The sequence below is a fragment of the Sus scrofa genome, chromosome 2 (genome assembly GCF_000003025.6).
Source record: "Sus scrofa isolate TJ Tabasco breed Duroc chromosome 2, Sscrofa11.1, whole genome shotgun sequence".
Lineage (NCBI taxonomy): Eukaryota > Metazoa > Chordata > Mammalia > Artiodactyla > Suidae > Sus > Sus scrofa.
The window spans coordinates 133497774-133514954 of NC_010444.4; the positions used below are offsets into that span (position 1 = coordinate 133497774).

The 17181-nt window shown below is 35.9% G+C and overlaps 1 protein-coding gene across 10 annotated transcripts in view; it reads left to right on the forward strand.

The window, feature by feature from the left end:
• The window catches only part of LYRM7 (LYR motif containing 7), a 203799-nt gene that overhangs the window by 17691 nt on the left and 168927 nt on the right, over positions 1-17181 (forward strand). The window contains exon 5 of one of the 10 annotated variants that reach the window (XM_013995089.2): positions 9894-16944. The exons of the other annotated variants lie outside the window; for them this stretch is intronic. Coding sequence (XP_013850543.1) covers positions 9894-9964 — 71 coding nt within the window. The 3' untranslated portion in view covers positions 9965-16944. Of the gene's footprint in view, positions 1-9893; positions 16945-17181 lie in introns of those variants that run through there. 10 annotated transcript variants of the gene reach the window in all.

Here is a 17181-nt window from a genome sequence, read left to right on the forward strand (position 1 = left end):
AAAAAAAATTAGTCACCTACCTAAACTAAGTCTGTTTCTTTATCTGTTATCCTATGGTTAGAGTTATTTTAATTTAGAAGCGAGATTATACAAAATGGAAATAGGTATTCCCTAGAAAAGTAATAACTAACTGTGACTTAGAGAAACATTGAAATTCGTTGTTCTGTACTTATTGATTACTAACATTTGTCAAAGCCCTTTTTCTAATATAGACATTGGTCGACTGGTTTCAGTGTTGGCCTTTATCAAAGATATAGTCTGTAGACAGTAATCAAATGTATGATTGTAGATGGTACCAAGAAAACTCAGGAATTGAGGGCTATGTGTTAATAGTACTCAGTTTCTGAGTAACATTATCCATGTTTTTTTAACTTCCTCTCCGGCATATATGTATGACAAGATAGGAACATGCCTCTGAATGTATAAAATCCATTAAAAAAAAATAAAAGCACATGCTCTCATGGCACCTTGTAATCTTCCTTCACAGTATTTACTCAACTTGCCATTATCTTTGTGATGTGTATATGTGCTTTATTTCTCTCTCTGATGCTAGATACCAGACTCCGTGAGGGCAGGGACTATCTCACTGATCACTGACTTGTTTTATCTCTAGTTATTCATGCGTATTGACTATGTTAATTGCACAAAATGAATGTTAATTGTAGAAAAAAGTACCTTTTCTGATCCAGAGTTTACCTTTATTATTTTTTTCCCCCGTGGTTCAAAATACTTAGGACCTTTGGGCAATTCTTTTCTTCCTTTTCTTTTTATCCTTTTAGAAGATTTCATGCAGCAGCCCATCTAGATAAGATTTAGAGAACACATAGCATGGTGCTTTTTGTTCGTTTTAAATTGATAAATAATCTCATGTCATGGATTTGATGTACCATAATGCAGCCATTGTAGCATTCATGCCACCAGCAAAGGATCTCAAATCACCAGAGAGCAGTGTTATGTTGGTGAGAAATAAAACCATCATGGGTGAGATGAATGGCGAGGCACTAGGGAAGATGGAAGATGATGGATAAACATAACCTTCCTGTGGGTGGAAGAAGTTTTTTAAGATGCATGCTTCTAGGTCAGAAGGCATTTCTGGCCAGCTTGTTTGTGCAGAAAATCAGAGGATATCTGCATATTTAACAGGCTCCCCAGAATTTGAGCTCTTTAAATTCAGAGGCCTATGTCATGATTCTTCTCCATACTTCACAGAGCAGATATTGCTGAAGGAAAAAATGGTTAAATATATTCTTTGTTTGCTTTATGTTAGCTATGTGATGGTAAATTAATGTTGTTTTTATTTTATTTTTTCCATTTTTGAAAGTTATAGTTGATGTACAATGTTGTGTCAATAAGGTGTTTTTTGTTTTAATTTGAAAATAATAAAGAACAGTACTAAGAGAAGGGAAAAACCCCCAGGAAGCTAATTTTTTTTTTTTCTGTGCTCAGTCCTAGAGCAGATTTATTTTATTTTTAGAATTTTTAAAATTATACTTGATTTATAATGTTCTGTCAATTTCTGCTGTACAGCATAGTGAGCCACTTATATATATATATACACACACACACCTTCAGCTTCTCACATTATCCTCCATCATGTTCCATCACAAGTGATTGGCTATAGTTCCCTGTGCTATACAGCAGGATCTCCGTGCTTATCCACTCCAAATGCAATAGTTTGCTTCTACTAACCCCATACCCCGCATCCATCCCACTCCCTCTCCCCTGCAACCACAAGTCTGTTCTCCATGTCCATGAGTTTCATTTCTGTAGGTACAGTTATTCGTGCCATGTATTAGATTCCAGATAAAAGTTTGTTTGTCTTTGCTTTAACCTGTCTTATAGTTTGTATTCTAAGGCAAGTTAATTTGACTCAACAAACTTTTATTCACTACCTCTTATGCTAGGCGCTGAGAATACAACAGTGGTCAGTCCTTAGGGAATTTAGATCCCTGTGTAGGAGACAGAGAATACAGTGTTCAATCACTGTCCTTTGGGTCCCTTGACAAGAGAGTAGGGGTGCTATTGAGGCACATAGGCAGAGCTCCAAATCTCAAATTTGGTGAGTCAGGTGGGTAAGGAAGAGGTGTTTGTTTTGTTTTGTTTTGGCCACACTCATGGCTTGTGAAAGTTCTTGGGCCAGGATTGAACCTGTGCCAGAGCAGCAACCCCAGCTACTATAATGACATTGCTAGATCTTTAACCCACTGCTCTACAAGAGAACTCCCAGGAAGAGGTTCTTAAAGAAAACAATTTTGTGTGCAAGTTCACTTGAATTTGTATGCTTTATATATTTAGTGACTTTCTGTAACTGCAGAGTTAAATATTTTTATGTCCTCTAAGTTATGTACATCCTGTATGCCTCTATGATTGCCACACTGTTATAAACCATGCCATTGAAAGATTTATTTTTAATTGGCATGTAATTGACATACAACATTGTATTAGTTTTAGGTATTCAGCCTAATGGTTGTATATATAGTGAAATGACTGTAGTGATAGAACTGTGTATGCATAGTGAAATGATGACCACAATAAGTTTTTAGTTAACATCCATGACCACACATAGTAATAAATTTTTTTCATGTGATGAAAACTTTTAGGGTTTACTCTCAGCGTCTTTCAAATATACAACAGAATATTTTTAACTGTAGTCACCATGCTGTGACTACAGTTACATCCCCAGGGCTTATATATCTTATAACTAGAAGTTTGTACCTTTTGACCAATTTCACCTGTTTCACCCACACGCTCCCATCTCTGACTCTGCCAACCATCAATCTGTTCTCTGTGTCTGTGAGTTCCAGTTGTTGTTGTTGAGAGACCATATATAAATGAGATTATATAGTATTTGTCTGACTTACTTCACTTAGTATAAAGCCTGAAGATCCCTCCATATTGTCACTAATGGCAGGATTTCCTTCTCCTTTTTAAGGCCGAATAATATTCCATTGGCTATGTGTATATACACATTTTTTTTTAATCCATTCATCCATCATTAGATACTTAGTTTATTTCCATGTGTTGGCTATTGTGAACATTGGAGTGCAGATATCTTTCCGAGATAGCAATTTCATTTTCTTTAAATAAATACCCAGAAGTGGAATTGCTGGATCATATGGTAGTTCTATTTTTTAATTTTTTGAAGACCGTCCATACTGTTTTCCATAGTGCCTATACAAATTTTCTTCTTCTTCTTCTTCTTTTTTTTTTTTTTTTTGTCTTTTTAGGGCCACACCTGAGCCCTGTGGAGGTTCCCAGGCTAGGGGTTAAATTGGAGATATAGCCACTGGCCCACACCACAGCCACAGCAATATCCAAGCCACGTCTGCAGTCCACACCACAGCTCATGGCAATGCTGGATCCTTAACCCACTGAGTAAGGCCAGGGATCAAACTTGCATCCTCATGGATACTAGTCAGATTTGTTTCCACTGAGTCACAATAGGAACCCCCTGTACAAATTTGCATTCCCACCAACAGTGCGCAAGGCTTCCCTTTTTTCTATATCCTTGCCAACGCTTATTATTTTTTTTTTTTCGTTTATGACTGTACCGGTGGCACATACAAGTTTCCGGGCTAGGAGTCCAATCAAAGCTGCAGCTGAGGCCTACCCCCAAAGCCAAGGCCTATGCCACAGTCATAGCAACACCAGATCCAATATTTCTTTTGATAATAGCTATTCTAACAGGTATGAGGTAATATTTCATAATGGTTTTGATTTGCATTTCCCTAATGATTAGTGTAGTTGAGTACCTTTTCATGTACCTGTTGGCCATCTTTTTGTCTTCTTTGAAAAAGTGTCTATTCCAATCATCTGTGTGTATTTGAATCAGATTGTTGTGGTTTTTCTATAAGGATATGAGCGTTCTTTATATATTTTGGATATTAGGCTTTTGTCAGATGAATGATTTGTAGATATTTTCTCCCATTTTGTAGGTTTTATCGATGATTTTTCATTTTGTTGATGGTTTTTCCTTTTCATTTTTAATGATTTCTTTTGCTATGCAGAAGCTTTTAATTTCGTTTTGTACTACTTACTTATGTTTCCTTGTGGTATTAAGTTCAAAAAGTTATGACCAAAACTGATGTTAAGTAATTTACTCCCCTATGCTTTCTTGTAGGAGTTTTATAATTTCAGGTCTTATATTCAAATATTTAATCCATTTGAGTTAATTTTTTGTGTATGGTATGGGATAGAAGTCTGGTTTCATGCTTCTACATGTGACTATCAAATTTTCCTAGTCCTATTTACTGAAGAGACTGTCCTTTTCCCATGCATATGCTTTACTCCTTTGTTGTCAATTAACTGACCATGTGTGTGTGTTGGGGGGGCGGGGGTTATTGCTAGTCCCTCTGTTCTGTTTCCATTGATCTGTATGTCTGTTTTTTATGCCACTACCATACTGTTTTGATTGTTATAGATCTGTGGTATAGTTTGAAATGAGGAAGCATGGTATTGCTAGCTTTTTTCTTCTTTCTCAAAATTGCCTTGGCTATGCAGGGTGTTTCGTGTCACAAATTTTAGAATAGTTTATTCTACTTCTTAGAAAAAAAACCATTGAAATTTTCATAAGGATTCCATTGAATGTGTAGATTGCTTTCATTAGTATGAACATTTTAATAACACTATTAATCCCTCCACAATATCTTTCCATTTCTTTGTGTTTTCAGTTGTTTCATCCATGTTTTTTATTGTTTTCAGGGTACCAGTCTTTCACCTCCCTGGTTAAATTTATTCCCAAGTATTTTATTCATTTGAATGCAATTGTAAATAGGGTTCTTTTCCCTTAATTTATCTTTCTGATACTTATTCAGTTCGTTATTAGTGTATAGAAATGGAACTTTTTTTATGTTGCTTTTGTATCCTGCAACTTTGCTGAATTCATTTATTCTAACAGTTTTTTTGGTAGAATCTTAAGAGTTTTCTCCATATAATGTCATGTCATCTTCAAATAGTGACAACTTTACTTCTTTCCAACGTGAATGCCTTTATTTCTTTTCCTTGCCTAGTTGCTCCAGCTAGGGCTTGCAAAACTATGTTGAATAAAAGTGGTGAGTAGGCGTCCTTGTCTTGTTCTTGATCTTGTAAGGAAAGCTTTCAGCTTTTCACCATTGAGTATGATGTTAGCTGTGGGCTTGTCATATATGGCCTTTATTATGTTGAGATATATTCCCTCTTTACTCACTTTGTTGAGGGGTTTTTATTATAAACAATGTTGGATTTTGTCAAATGCTTTTTTGGCATCTACTAAGATGATCATATGGTTTTTATCCTTCATTTTATTGATGTGGTGTATCACATTGATTTGCAGATCTTCAAAAATCTTTGCATCTGTGGAATAAATTCCACTTAAATCATGGTGTCTGATCCTTTTAATGTATTGTTTAATTCAGTTTGCTACCACTTTGCTCAGGGTTTTTGCATCTGTATTCATCAGGGGTAACGGCCTGTAATTTTTTTTTTCTATAGCGTGCTTGTTTTAGTGTTAGGGTAATACTGCCCTCATAAAATGAGTTTGGATGTGTTCCCTTCTCTTCTGTTTTACTTATTTATTTATTTATTTAGGTCTTCAGTTTTGATTTGGGGCCATAATTGAATTAAAGCATTTTTATTTCAAGAAATTACCAATTTAAAAAAAATTTTTTTGGAGTTCCTTCTTGGCTCAGCAGGTTAAGGATCTGGCATTGTCACTGCTGTGGCTCTGTGGTTTGGGTTTGATCCCTGGCATGAGAATTTCTGCATGCCATGGGTGTGGCAATATGTAAGTAAATAAATAAGTGTTTTATTAAAGTATAGTTGATTTACAATGTTGTATTCGTTTCTGCCACACAGCAAAGCGACTTAGTTCTACATATGTATATTCTTTTTTGTACTCTTTTTCATGACAGGATATTGAATATAGGACAGGATATTGAATATAGTTCCCTGTGCTATACACACAGTAGTTCCCTGTGTTATGCAACAGTAGGGCCTTGTTGTTTATCCATCCTGTATATAATAGTTTGCCTCTGCTAATCCCAAACTCCCAATTCTTCTCTCCCATCCCCCCTCCCCCTTGGTAACCACAAGTCTTTTCTCTATATTTATGAGTCTGGTTTTGTTTTGTAGATATGTTGATTTGTGTCCACATATAAGTGATACCATATGGTATTTGTCTTTCTCTTTCTGACTTAACTTCACTTAGTAGGATAATCTCTAGGTCTGTCCATGTTGCCACAAATGACATTATTTCCTGTTTTTTAATGGCTGAATAATAATAATCTATTGTATGTATTGTACAAAATCTTCTTTATTCAGTTATTTTTCATTGGACACTTAGATTGTTTCCATGTCTTGGCTATTATAAATAATGCTGCTATGAACATAGGTGCATGTATCTTTTTGAATTATAGTTTTGTATGGTATATGCCCAGGCGTGAGATTGCTGGATCATATGGCAACTCTATTTTTAGTTTTTTTGAGGAGCCTTCATACTTTTTTCCATAGTAGCTGCACTAATTCACATTTCCAACAAAAGTGTAGCAGGGTTCACTTTTCTCCACTGTTACCACAGCATTTATTATTTGCAGGCTTTTTAATGATGGCCATTCTGACTGATGTGCGGTGGTACCTCACTATAGTTTTAAATTTTGCATAACAAATTACTTTCTAAATGATATATTTAATATGGCCATGGTAGATAAGGTTTCTCAGGGGCCTAAAATACCAGAAATAAATCATGATCTCTGTAGTTCCTTGTTGTGATCTGATAACTTCCCAAACTAATGTTGTTATTGTACTTTGATATCTAATATAGAGAACAGACTTAGAGATTTTAAAATCAATAAAACAATCATAATGAAAAATAGTACACTGTGTATAAGTAGACCTGTGGGAGTTCCCACCATGGCGTAGTGGGCTAAGAATCTGACTGCAGTGTCTCAGGTCTCTGTGGAGGTACAGGTTCAATCCCTGGCCCACCACAGCAGGTTAAAGGATCTGCAGTTGCTGCAGCTGCAGCATAGGTCACAGCTTTGGCTTAGATTCAATCCCTGGCCCAAGAACTTCTGTATGCATCGGGTGCAGCCATTAAATTAAACACACACACACACACACACACACACACACACACACACACACACACCTGTGGTTGGCCTGATTAAAGTGTTAGCAATTAATGAATACAGAAAAACTCATTTGTAGGCTGCCTTTTGATTCCAAAGATTACCTCATAAGGTAAATTGTGTGAAGGGATGGAAATAATGAATTTTTAACAGCTTTTCTGGTTATTTACCACTTGTTGGATGTCCTCATTTTGTTTCAGGAATTTCCAGCTCTATGAGTTCTAAAACCCCAAGATAAAATCTAGAATATTCCTTTCCTCAGTTTCTTTTGCAGCTTAGGTGCAGATATTTAACATGGGTGCAAGAGACCACTCATATTCAGAAATGAACTTAAGAGGCTTGACGTAGACTCTCTTTTGCTTGCAAGAGTTAGCCTTAGTGGTTGTAGAGTCAAGTTATTGATCCAGAAGTGTCATTGGTGTGGTAGCAGGAGCAGATGTAGTAAAGCTGAGTTTCTGGCAACATCTGAAGTATAGTATGTTGTGCTTCATGAGGGTAGAAATTGTGGTCGTTTTTTCTAGTGCCCCAGAGGCAGCAGCAGTTTTCAGCATCAGGCCAGTTCTGTGGTATGGCTTTGGATATTATTCCTGGAAACTTAGCCTCAACACTGCCTGATTTTTAAACCCTCACAATAATTCCATGTGCTAAACCAATAAACTGTTGCATATAATCTTCTTCATACGTTGTTGGATTCAATTGGCTAAAATTCTAAAATTTTGTTGAGAATTTTTGCGCCTATATTCGTTGAAGATATTGGCCTTTAATTTTCTTTTTTGGTAGTATCTTTGTCTGGTTTTGGTATTAGGGTCACGGTGATGTCATTGAATGTCTTTGGGAGTGTTACTTCTTCAACCTTTTGGAAAGTTTAAGGAGGATGGGTCTAAGTTCCTCTTTGTATGTTTGGCAGAATTCACCTGTGAGGCCATCTGGTCCTGGACTTTTATTTGTAGGGAGTGTTTTTATGACATATTCAATTTCATTTCTAGTCGTTGGTCTGTTCAGTTGATCTGTTTCTTCTTGGTTCAGTTTTGGCAGGCTGTGAGTCTCTAGAAAGTTGTTCATTTCTTCTAGGTTGTCAGATTTGTTGGCATATAATTGTTCATAGTGTTCTCATGGTTTTTTGTATTTCTGCAGTATCCATTGTGATTTCTCCTTTTTCATTTCTTATTTTGTTTATTTGGGTTTTTTTCTCTCCTTTTCTTGTGAGTCTGGCCAGAGGTTTGTCAATTTTGCTTACCTTTTCAAAGAGCCAGCTCTTGGTTTTATTGATTTTTTTCTATTGTTTTTTGAATCTCTATTTTGTTGATTTCCTCTCTACCAATAAACTGTTAATAAATGCCTTTTCTGCCTAATTAGCCAGAGTTGGTGTTTGTTACTTATAGCTAAGAATAATAGAAGTTGTTGCCAGGGGTGAGATATTGAAAATTATATAACCTAAAATGTGAAATTAGTAGAATGGAAGGCAGGGATAGAGGAGAGTATTATTAACATGGACCTGACCCGACAGGCCTTAAGCTGGTGGGCCTTGTTGTGTAGTGGTGGACATCAGGTCAGTGCCTCTTACTGTTTCTTGGGAGTACTGCTACAGCAATAAAGACCATAACCAGGGTTTCCATGTACACCGGTTCTTTCTTCCTGCTTTCAGCAAAATATTGACAAAGAGGATTAATGCAGATTAAACTAGTCAGTCTGCAAAGCAAAGATGAAAAGAAGTACTCCTTTGCTAAGGGACACTTCTTGCTACATCCTGAAGTCTTAATTGATTGAGAGCCCTATAATTTAGAACCTTTGTAGGCTTAAAAATTCCAGCTGCTCCTAGCCACTAAAACTACCCAGTAAAAGCAAGAGGGTTCTGAGCTCTAATATGGAATAAGGTCAGTACCCCCAAGCCTTTCTCATTTGCCAGACAAAGATCAGATATAGGATGCATTTACTCACTGGTGCCTATAGTTTTTTTATGGAATTAAGAAGTGTCTGTTAGGAGTTCACATGGTGGCACAGCAGAAATGAATCTAACTGGGAACCATGAGGTTGCAGGTTCGATCCCTGACCTCTCTCACTGGGTTAAGGATCCGGCGTTGCGGTGAGCTGTGGTGTAGGTCACAGACACGGCTTGGCTCTGGTGTTGCTATGGCTGTGGTGTAGAGCAGGAAGTCTTACCTAGGAGTCAACATTTGTTGTCGTTATTGAACAGTGTTTCTCAGTGGTGCCCTCAATGGGGCACAGACTGTCCCACACATTCCTGGCTCCTGCTCATGAAATTCCAGTAGCGTTCTTCAGTTGGTTGACCACCCAGAACACCTCCCATTGAGAGCCACTTTTTTTTCCCCAGTGGCTGCACCAGAAGCCTGTAGATGTTCCTGGTCCAGAGATTGAATCCAAGCCACAGCTGTGACCTGTGCCACACATGTGGCAACGCCAGATCCTTTAGCTCACTGCACTGGGGCATTGAACTTGCACCTCTGTAATGACCTGAGCTGTTGCAGTCTGATTCTTAACCCATTGTGCCACAGCAAACTCGGAGAACCATTGTTGTGTAAAATTTGCAATCTTTTAAATTGGGAAAGCAGTCTTGCTTTTTATATAGTGGATAGTATAAATAATTAATGGTTTCAATTATCATTAATGTGTAATCTGATACTGACAGTGTGCTTTAGCTGAATTTTACTCTACTCTAGATTTACTTTAAAACTAGATATTTTACCGTTAGAAATTTTGGGGAGAAATGAGTACATTTGCATTTAATTTTAATTTTAGTGACATTAAATATTCTTTCTGTTTTTCTTTCAGAATTGGTCCCTAGGAAAGACCTTCTTATAGAAAATGTGCCATATTGTGATGCACCAACTCAGAAGCAATGAATTTTTCTAGAGTAAAATCACATCTTTGTCGTTTTTAATTTTAAAATATGTAACTGGCTCAAGTCATAGAAATGCAGACATATTTCTCTGAACTGGCATATTGAAAATGAGTGAATTAAAATACAGTTTCATGATTATTTTCATGTTAAAAGGACATTGCTAAAAACTAGAGAACATATTTAAGTATTTCTAAAGAACATTAGATAAGAAGAATTTCATTTTTACTGAAAATGAAACTGTATAAAGGGAAATAAATGCTTAGGGAGGTATATCATACTCACTTTTTTTTTGACCTTGGTGAATATTTTGGTTTTATCATAGCTATTTGAGAATGAAGTGTTTTGACAGGTTGATGGGTTTTCTTCCCAAGTGAAATGACTATTAGATTAAAACTATTAGATTACATTAATACTTAGTCCCCAGAAGATTGTCCAAAAAACATAATGTGTGCCAACTCTCAACAAAAGGTAGCCTTTGTTTCCTAAAGCACTGAAATTATTTCAGTAACTAACAAATAATTATATAGTTTCCTTTTAGAGATAAAGCATATCTCTGTGTTCCTATAAAGAAAATTTTTAATCAGTCTTCTAAAGATAGGTGAATAAAATCATGTAGGATAACCCAAATAAAGCACTCTTAATTTTTAAAGAAAACAGAGGCCCTTGATCAAACTGTGTAATATAGCCTGAGTAGAATTAGCTGTACTTAGACCCCAGCTAGATTGTATTGTGAAAATGTAATGTATGGCTGCATCTTCTTCATTTTAATCAGTAAGACCTAAATGGCTCTTTTTCTAACACATGTTTCATCCCTAACAAGATTGGCAGTTATCACAAAACAGCTTGGCATTCTCCCATCCAATGGTAGGAACTACAAAATGGTGTTCAGTCTTCTTCTTGTTTCTCTTGTATCTATGCATCTTTATCATTCTGTTTTCTCGAGGAACACTGTGTTCTCTTCCCTTCCCTGGCCAGCTCTCCCGTTTGATGATGACACAGCGTTTTCTAATCTTTATAGGATTCTCAGTGCAAGCTGTATTTGTTGGCAAAACACATTGGTATAGCCATACTGGATATAAAATGTCGTATTTAAAAATAACTTAATTTTAGTAGATCAAAAAATTATCATCAAAATTACTGAGACATAGTACAGTTAGTATTAAACCAGAGGCTACCTTTAATGCCTCCCATTGCTTTGGAGATTGGTTAGTCGTCTGGGAGATGGATTACATAGGTCAAAAGATTTGCTACGTAATTTTTTAATCTCCCATATATATTTCTTATTGTGTGTATGGAAATCATAGCTACATCAAAATAAAAGTTGCTTCAAATTTGAAATTTGCCCTTATAAGAAAATGGTGAACATCAAAATCACTGGTAAATTCCCTGGCTTACTACTGTTTCGACAGTAAATGTCTTTATTATATATTTTGAGGAAAGTTGGGCTGACATAATTTAAATTTAATATATACTTTAGTTGTCTCAGGATTGTTTAACATTTTTAAAAGTTCCTAGCTTTTTTCTTTAACCTGAATTCTCTTGTTCCATTCCTCGCTCATGTTAATTTAAAAATATCTAATCAAAAAATAGGGTTTTTTTTAACAAACTAGGTATTATTAGGAGCAATGTAGAGTAATAATCTACATGTTACATAGAATAAAAAATAATTATTAAAGCTAGTAGCTTAGACATTTTAATCTATATGTTGTATGTATATATCATATATATGTATATATATGTATAGAGCTATTTGAGCAATAGGATTTGAACCACTAGCGTTTTAAATAAGTCTGCCCCATTGGTAATGTGCAAAATATATATATATGTATATATAGTGCTTTGATAGCTTAAGACTGTGCAATAAAATTCCTGTGTAATATACCAGCATATCAACAATAGATATCATAAAACGATGTCATAAATTTTTGAAAGATTTGGCACTCTATCCTTAAATAGCATATATTTAAGAGGTCTTTGTGGTGCACTGGGTTAAGGATCTGGTGTTTTTACTGCAGCAGCTTGGATCGTTTCTGTGGTGTGGGTTCAATCCCTGGCCTGGGAACTTCCATGTACCACAGGTGTGGCCAGAAAGAATAGCATATATTTATTATTTTAAATGAATTTTAGCATTATTTAATAGTTTCATTAAATCACTTAAAACAATTTATGGGTTCTCAGCTCGTTGTGGAAAAAAAAAAAGATTGTCATTATTCTAGAGAGTAAAGGACATCTCTATACGGTTTATTTTGTAAACCATTTATAAAATTTTGAGCGTGAAGATTCTCTAAGTACCTGACCTCTCTATGGTACAATGTCAAATTTAACTAAATCTTTTCAAGTTATTTAGTTTAAAAAAGCTTTTCATGTTTCCAAAGGAAACACTATCTGACATTTCACTTTGACTCTTGAAATCTAGTGAAAGCAGGTGGTACAAATTCTCCTTGCAGATATCTAGGTACAGAGGCCCAGCAGGACTTTGTAAAACAATCTTTTGGCAGAAGTTAGAAAGGGTGTGTGGCAGGAGAATCAAATACAGCAAGCATGTGTGGGGAAGAATCCTTCACTAATGGTTTGAAGCTAAGGGAAATATGAGACTTGCATATAACATCTAATTCAGAACATTGAAATTAAGATTTGAGTCAAATTGTGTTTAAATTGGTCCTCCTTTTGCCTCCAGTTGCATCTTTTAACATCAATACAATGTTCACAAAGCACACAATAATAATAATAATAGGTAGAATTTCTATACTTATTGACAAAACCAATCACTTAACTGTAAACACAAAGCCATAGGTCAACAAAGAAGTGAAAATTCCAGTTCTTAGGCAAAATTTTCTAAAGTGAAGGTGATAAATACAAAATTAATGTAACTATACTATATGTCAAGAATAACCAGTCAGAAACGAAATGGAAAAAAGATCCTGTTTATAATGGCAGACGAAACTACAAAATAGGGAGAGACTTAACAAAAAAGAAAGAATTGTTAAAACTTAAAAATGAAAAACATTCTGTGTTCTTAGATGGGGAAGTTGAAAATTTTGGAGATGACATTTCTTCTCTTTTTTTTTTTTTAAATAGATGAGTTTTTTGGGGTTTGCGGTTTTTTGGGGTTTGTTTGCGGGTGAGGTCTTTTTACGACCTCACCCGCGGCATATGGAAGTTTCCAGGCTGGGAGTTGAATCAGAGCTGTAGCTGCCAACGTATACTACAGCCACAGCAATGCCAGACCTCATCTGTGTCTGTGACCTACACCACAGCTCACAGTAGTGGTGGATCCTTAACCCACTGAGCAAGGCCAAGGATCAAACCCGCATCCTCTTGGTGTCAAGTTGGGTTCCTTACCACTGAGCCACAACTGGAACTCCAATAGTTCTTTAAAACGTAATCTATCAAGGCCAGGAATTGAACCTGCATCCTCATGGATCCTAGTCGGGTTCATTAACTGCTGAGCCATGAAGGGAACTCCTCCCATGCTTGTTTTTAATACTTTTATCAAATGTGAATATATTCAAAACAATATATAGTATTGTTCTGTGGTTTTTAAATGCGAGTGAATGGTGATATGCTCCATATACTCTGCATCTTACTTTTCATCACACATTAGGTTCTGACATTTATCTGTAGTGTTGGATAATATCTAGGTCTTTCACATTTATGTCTTATTCTTTTGTAAGAACAAGCTAGCTTATCCATGTCTCTCTCTCTATCACTTTCTTTTATGGCCACACTTGCAACATAGGAAACTTCCTGGGCCAGTAATCAAATCAGAGCTGCAGATGGCAGCCCACACCCCAGCCACAGCAACATTATATCTGAGCCTCATCTTCGACCTGCACCACAGCTCACAGCAATGCCAGATCCTTAACCCACTGAGTGAGGTCAGTCATCAACCTGCATCTTCACAGACACTAGGTCGTGTTCTTAACCCCCTGATCAACAATGGGAACTCTTATCCATGTCTCTTGATCAACAATAGTATTGTTTAATTTTACTGATACTGCAAACAAGCAGGTGAATTCTTGAACTCATGTAAAAGTGCATCTGGATATATACCAAGAATCACAACTTTTGAAGCATTGGGTATGTACATATTCCACTCTTGCAGGAATTGGTTTGTTCTTTAACTGTACCAGTTTACACTTCAGTTAACCCTGTGTGAGAGGTCCCTTTTCTCCATATCCTTACTGTTATCGTTATGTCTGACTTTTCTCATTTTTGTCAAACTGATGGGTATGAAAAGGTATCACATTGCTTTAATTTGCGTTTCTGGATTACTGGTGAGGTAGATCATCTTGTCATGTTTATGATCATTGTGGTTTTCCATGATGAATAAGTGTCCATGTCCTTTGTTCACTTTTTTCTTTTGGATTGTCGTTTCTTACTGACCCTTTATATACTCTTGAATTTAATCCTGTGTTGGTTATCTTTGATGCAAGTGTCTTTTTCTAATACGTGGTTTGTGTTTCAGTTCTATTTAGGATAAACCTATAGTATAGGACTTTATTTTAGTGTATTCATTTTTTAAAATCTTTGTTATTAAGGTAAGTGTCATATCTTATATCTAAGTATAGTTGCTTTGCAGTGTTAGGCCAATTTCTGCTATACAGCAAAGTGACCCAGTCATATATATATATATATATATATATGTATAGATATGTGTATATATGTATATGTATATACATTCCCTTTCTTATATTGTCTTCCATCATAGTGTCTATCCCAAGAGACTGGATATAGTTCCCTGTGCAATAGAGTAGGACCTTGCTGCTTAAATATTTAAATGTAATAGTTGCCTCTGCTAACTTCAAACTCCAATCCATCCCACTCCCTCCCTCCTCCCCCAATCACAAATCTGTTCTCTATGTCTGTGAGTCTGTTTCTGCTTTGTAGATAGATTCATTTGTCCATATTTTAGATTTCACATATAATGATATCATATGGTATTTGTCTTTCTCTTTCTGACTTACTTCACCTAGTATGAGAATCTCTAGTTGCATCCATTGCATGCAGTTGCAGCTGCATGCAGATGCATCTGTTGCTACAAATGGCATTGTTTCATCCTTTTTTATGGCTGAGTAGTGTTCCATTATATATATGTAACACATAAATTAATTCATCTTTTAATGAACATTAGGTCACTTCCATGTCTTAGATACTGTGAATAGCGGTGCTATGAACATGAGGGTGAATTGTGTATTTTACTGAACTATAGTTTTCTCTGGATATATGCCCTGGAGTAGGATTGCTAGATCATATGGTAGTTCTGTAGTCCCTTTTTTGAGGAACCTCCACATTGTTTTCCAGAGTGTTTTACCAATTTCCATTCCCACCAACAGTGTAGGAGGGTTCCCTTTCTCACACACTCTACAGAATTTGTTATCTATAGAATTATTCATGATAGTCATTCTGGTTGGTGTGGGGTGGTGTACCTCATCGTAGTTTTGATTTGCATTTCTCTAATAATCAGTGATGTTGAGTATACTTTCATGTGCCTACTGGCCACCCATATGTCCACTTTGGAGAAATGTCTATTCAGGTCTTCCGCCCATTTTTTGATTGGGTTGTTTTTGTTGTTGTTGTTGATTTGAATGAGTTCTTTGTGTATTTTGGAGATTAAGCCCTTGTTGATTGCATTATTTGCAACTATTTTCTTCCATTCCGTAGACTGTCTTTTGATTTTTTTATGGTTTCCTTTCCTGTGAAAAAGCTTATCAGTTTGAATAGGTCAAATGCTTTCTTTTTGTTTTTATTTTTTAAATTTTTTATTATGATTGATTTACAGTGTTCTGTCAATTTCTGCTGTAAAGTGTCCCAGTCATACATGTATATACATTCTTTTTCTCACATTATCCTCCATCATGTTCCATCACAAGTGATTAGATATGTAGTTCCCTGTGCTATACAGCAGGATCTCATTGCTCATCCACTCCAAGTGCAAGAGTTTTCATCTACTAACCCCAGACTCCCAGTTCATCCCACTCCCTCCCCTTCTCCTCAGCAAACATGAGTTTGTCCTCCATATCCATGATCTTTTCTGTTTTGTAGATAGATTATTTGCACCATATTTTAAACCCCATATATAAGTGGTATCATATGATGTCTTTCTCTTTCTGACTTACTTCACTCAGTATGACAGTCTATAGTTCAATCCATGTTGCTGCAAATGGCATTATTTTGTCCTTTTTTATGGCCATTGGTTTATTTTGTTTTTATTTCTCTTGCCATGGGACACTAAGAAAACACTTGTATGGTTTATATCAGAATGTTTTTTCTATGTTTTTTTCTAGTTTTATGGTGTCATGTCTTATATTTTAAGTCCTTAAGCCATTGTGAGTTTATTTTTGTGCATGGTGTGAGGGTGTGTTCTAGTTTCATTGATTTACATGCAGCTGTCTGGTTTTCCCAGCACCACTTGCTGAAGAGACTGCCTTCTTCCCATTTTATATTCTCGCCTCCTTTGTCAAAGAAGAATTGACCATAGGTGTCTGGGTTTATTTCTGGGCTCTCTATTATGTTCCATTGATATGCATAAAAAATATTTTTCTTCATTAATTTTGTTTTTATAGCTTTTTAAGAAATTCTTTTCTTCTCCAAAATCATAAAGATGTTCCAGTACATTATCCTCTGAACATTGAAGTTTCTATTTTTTATATTCAGGCCTTTATATCATCTAGAACTTATTTCTGTTTATGATATGAGAGAAGGGTCTCATTTTATCTTTTTTATGAGAGAACAATTTGCTTCACCATCATGTATTGACTAGCCCATCCTTTTCCTGATAACACCTAAAGCTACTTTGATTGTATCTCAAGTTACTATATGTTAGAATCAGTGTAATCTTCTTAGCTGTTCGAGGACTTTGCCCCTACAGTGGTCCCCCTCCTCTGACAAATATTTTTTTTCACCTCTCCTCTAGATTGTTCTCAACAGCATTCAACATTTTGAAATATTTCCTATCTTAAAAAAAAAAAAAAAAAAAAACTTTGTTAAAATCACCCTCCAACCCACCCCTTAAGCTTTAGCACCATTTGTCTGCTACTCTTTGTTCTAAGAGTTTTCTCTACTTACTGTTTCCACTTGTTTGCCCATTCTTCCTTATACAGACCCCAATCGAGATTTAATCCCAACCATTCCGCTAAAACCCTCTTGTCCCAGTTATTGACCTCTGCTTAGTAAGTCCAATGATCAGTTCTCAGTTCTTATTTTAAGTATCCTCTC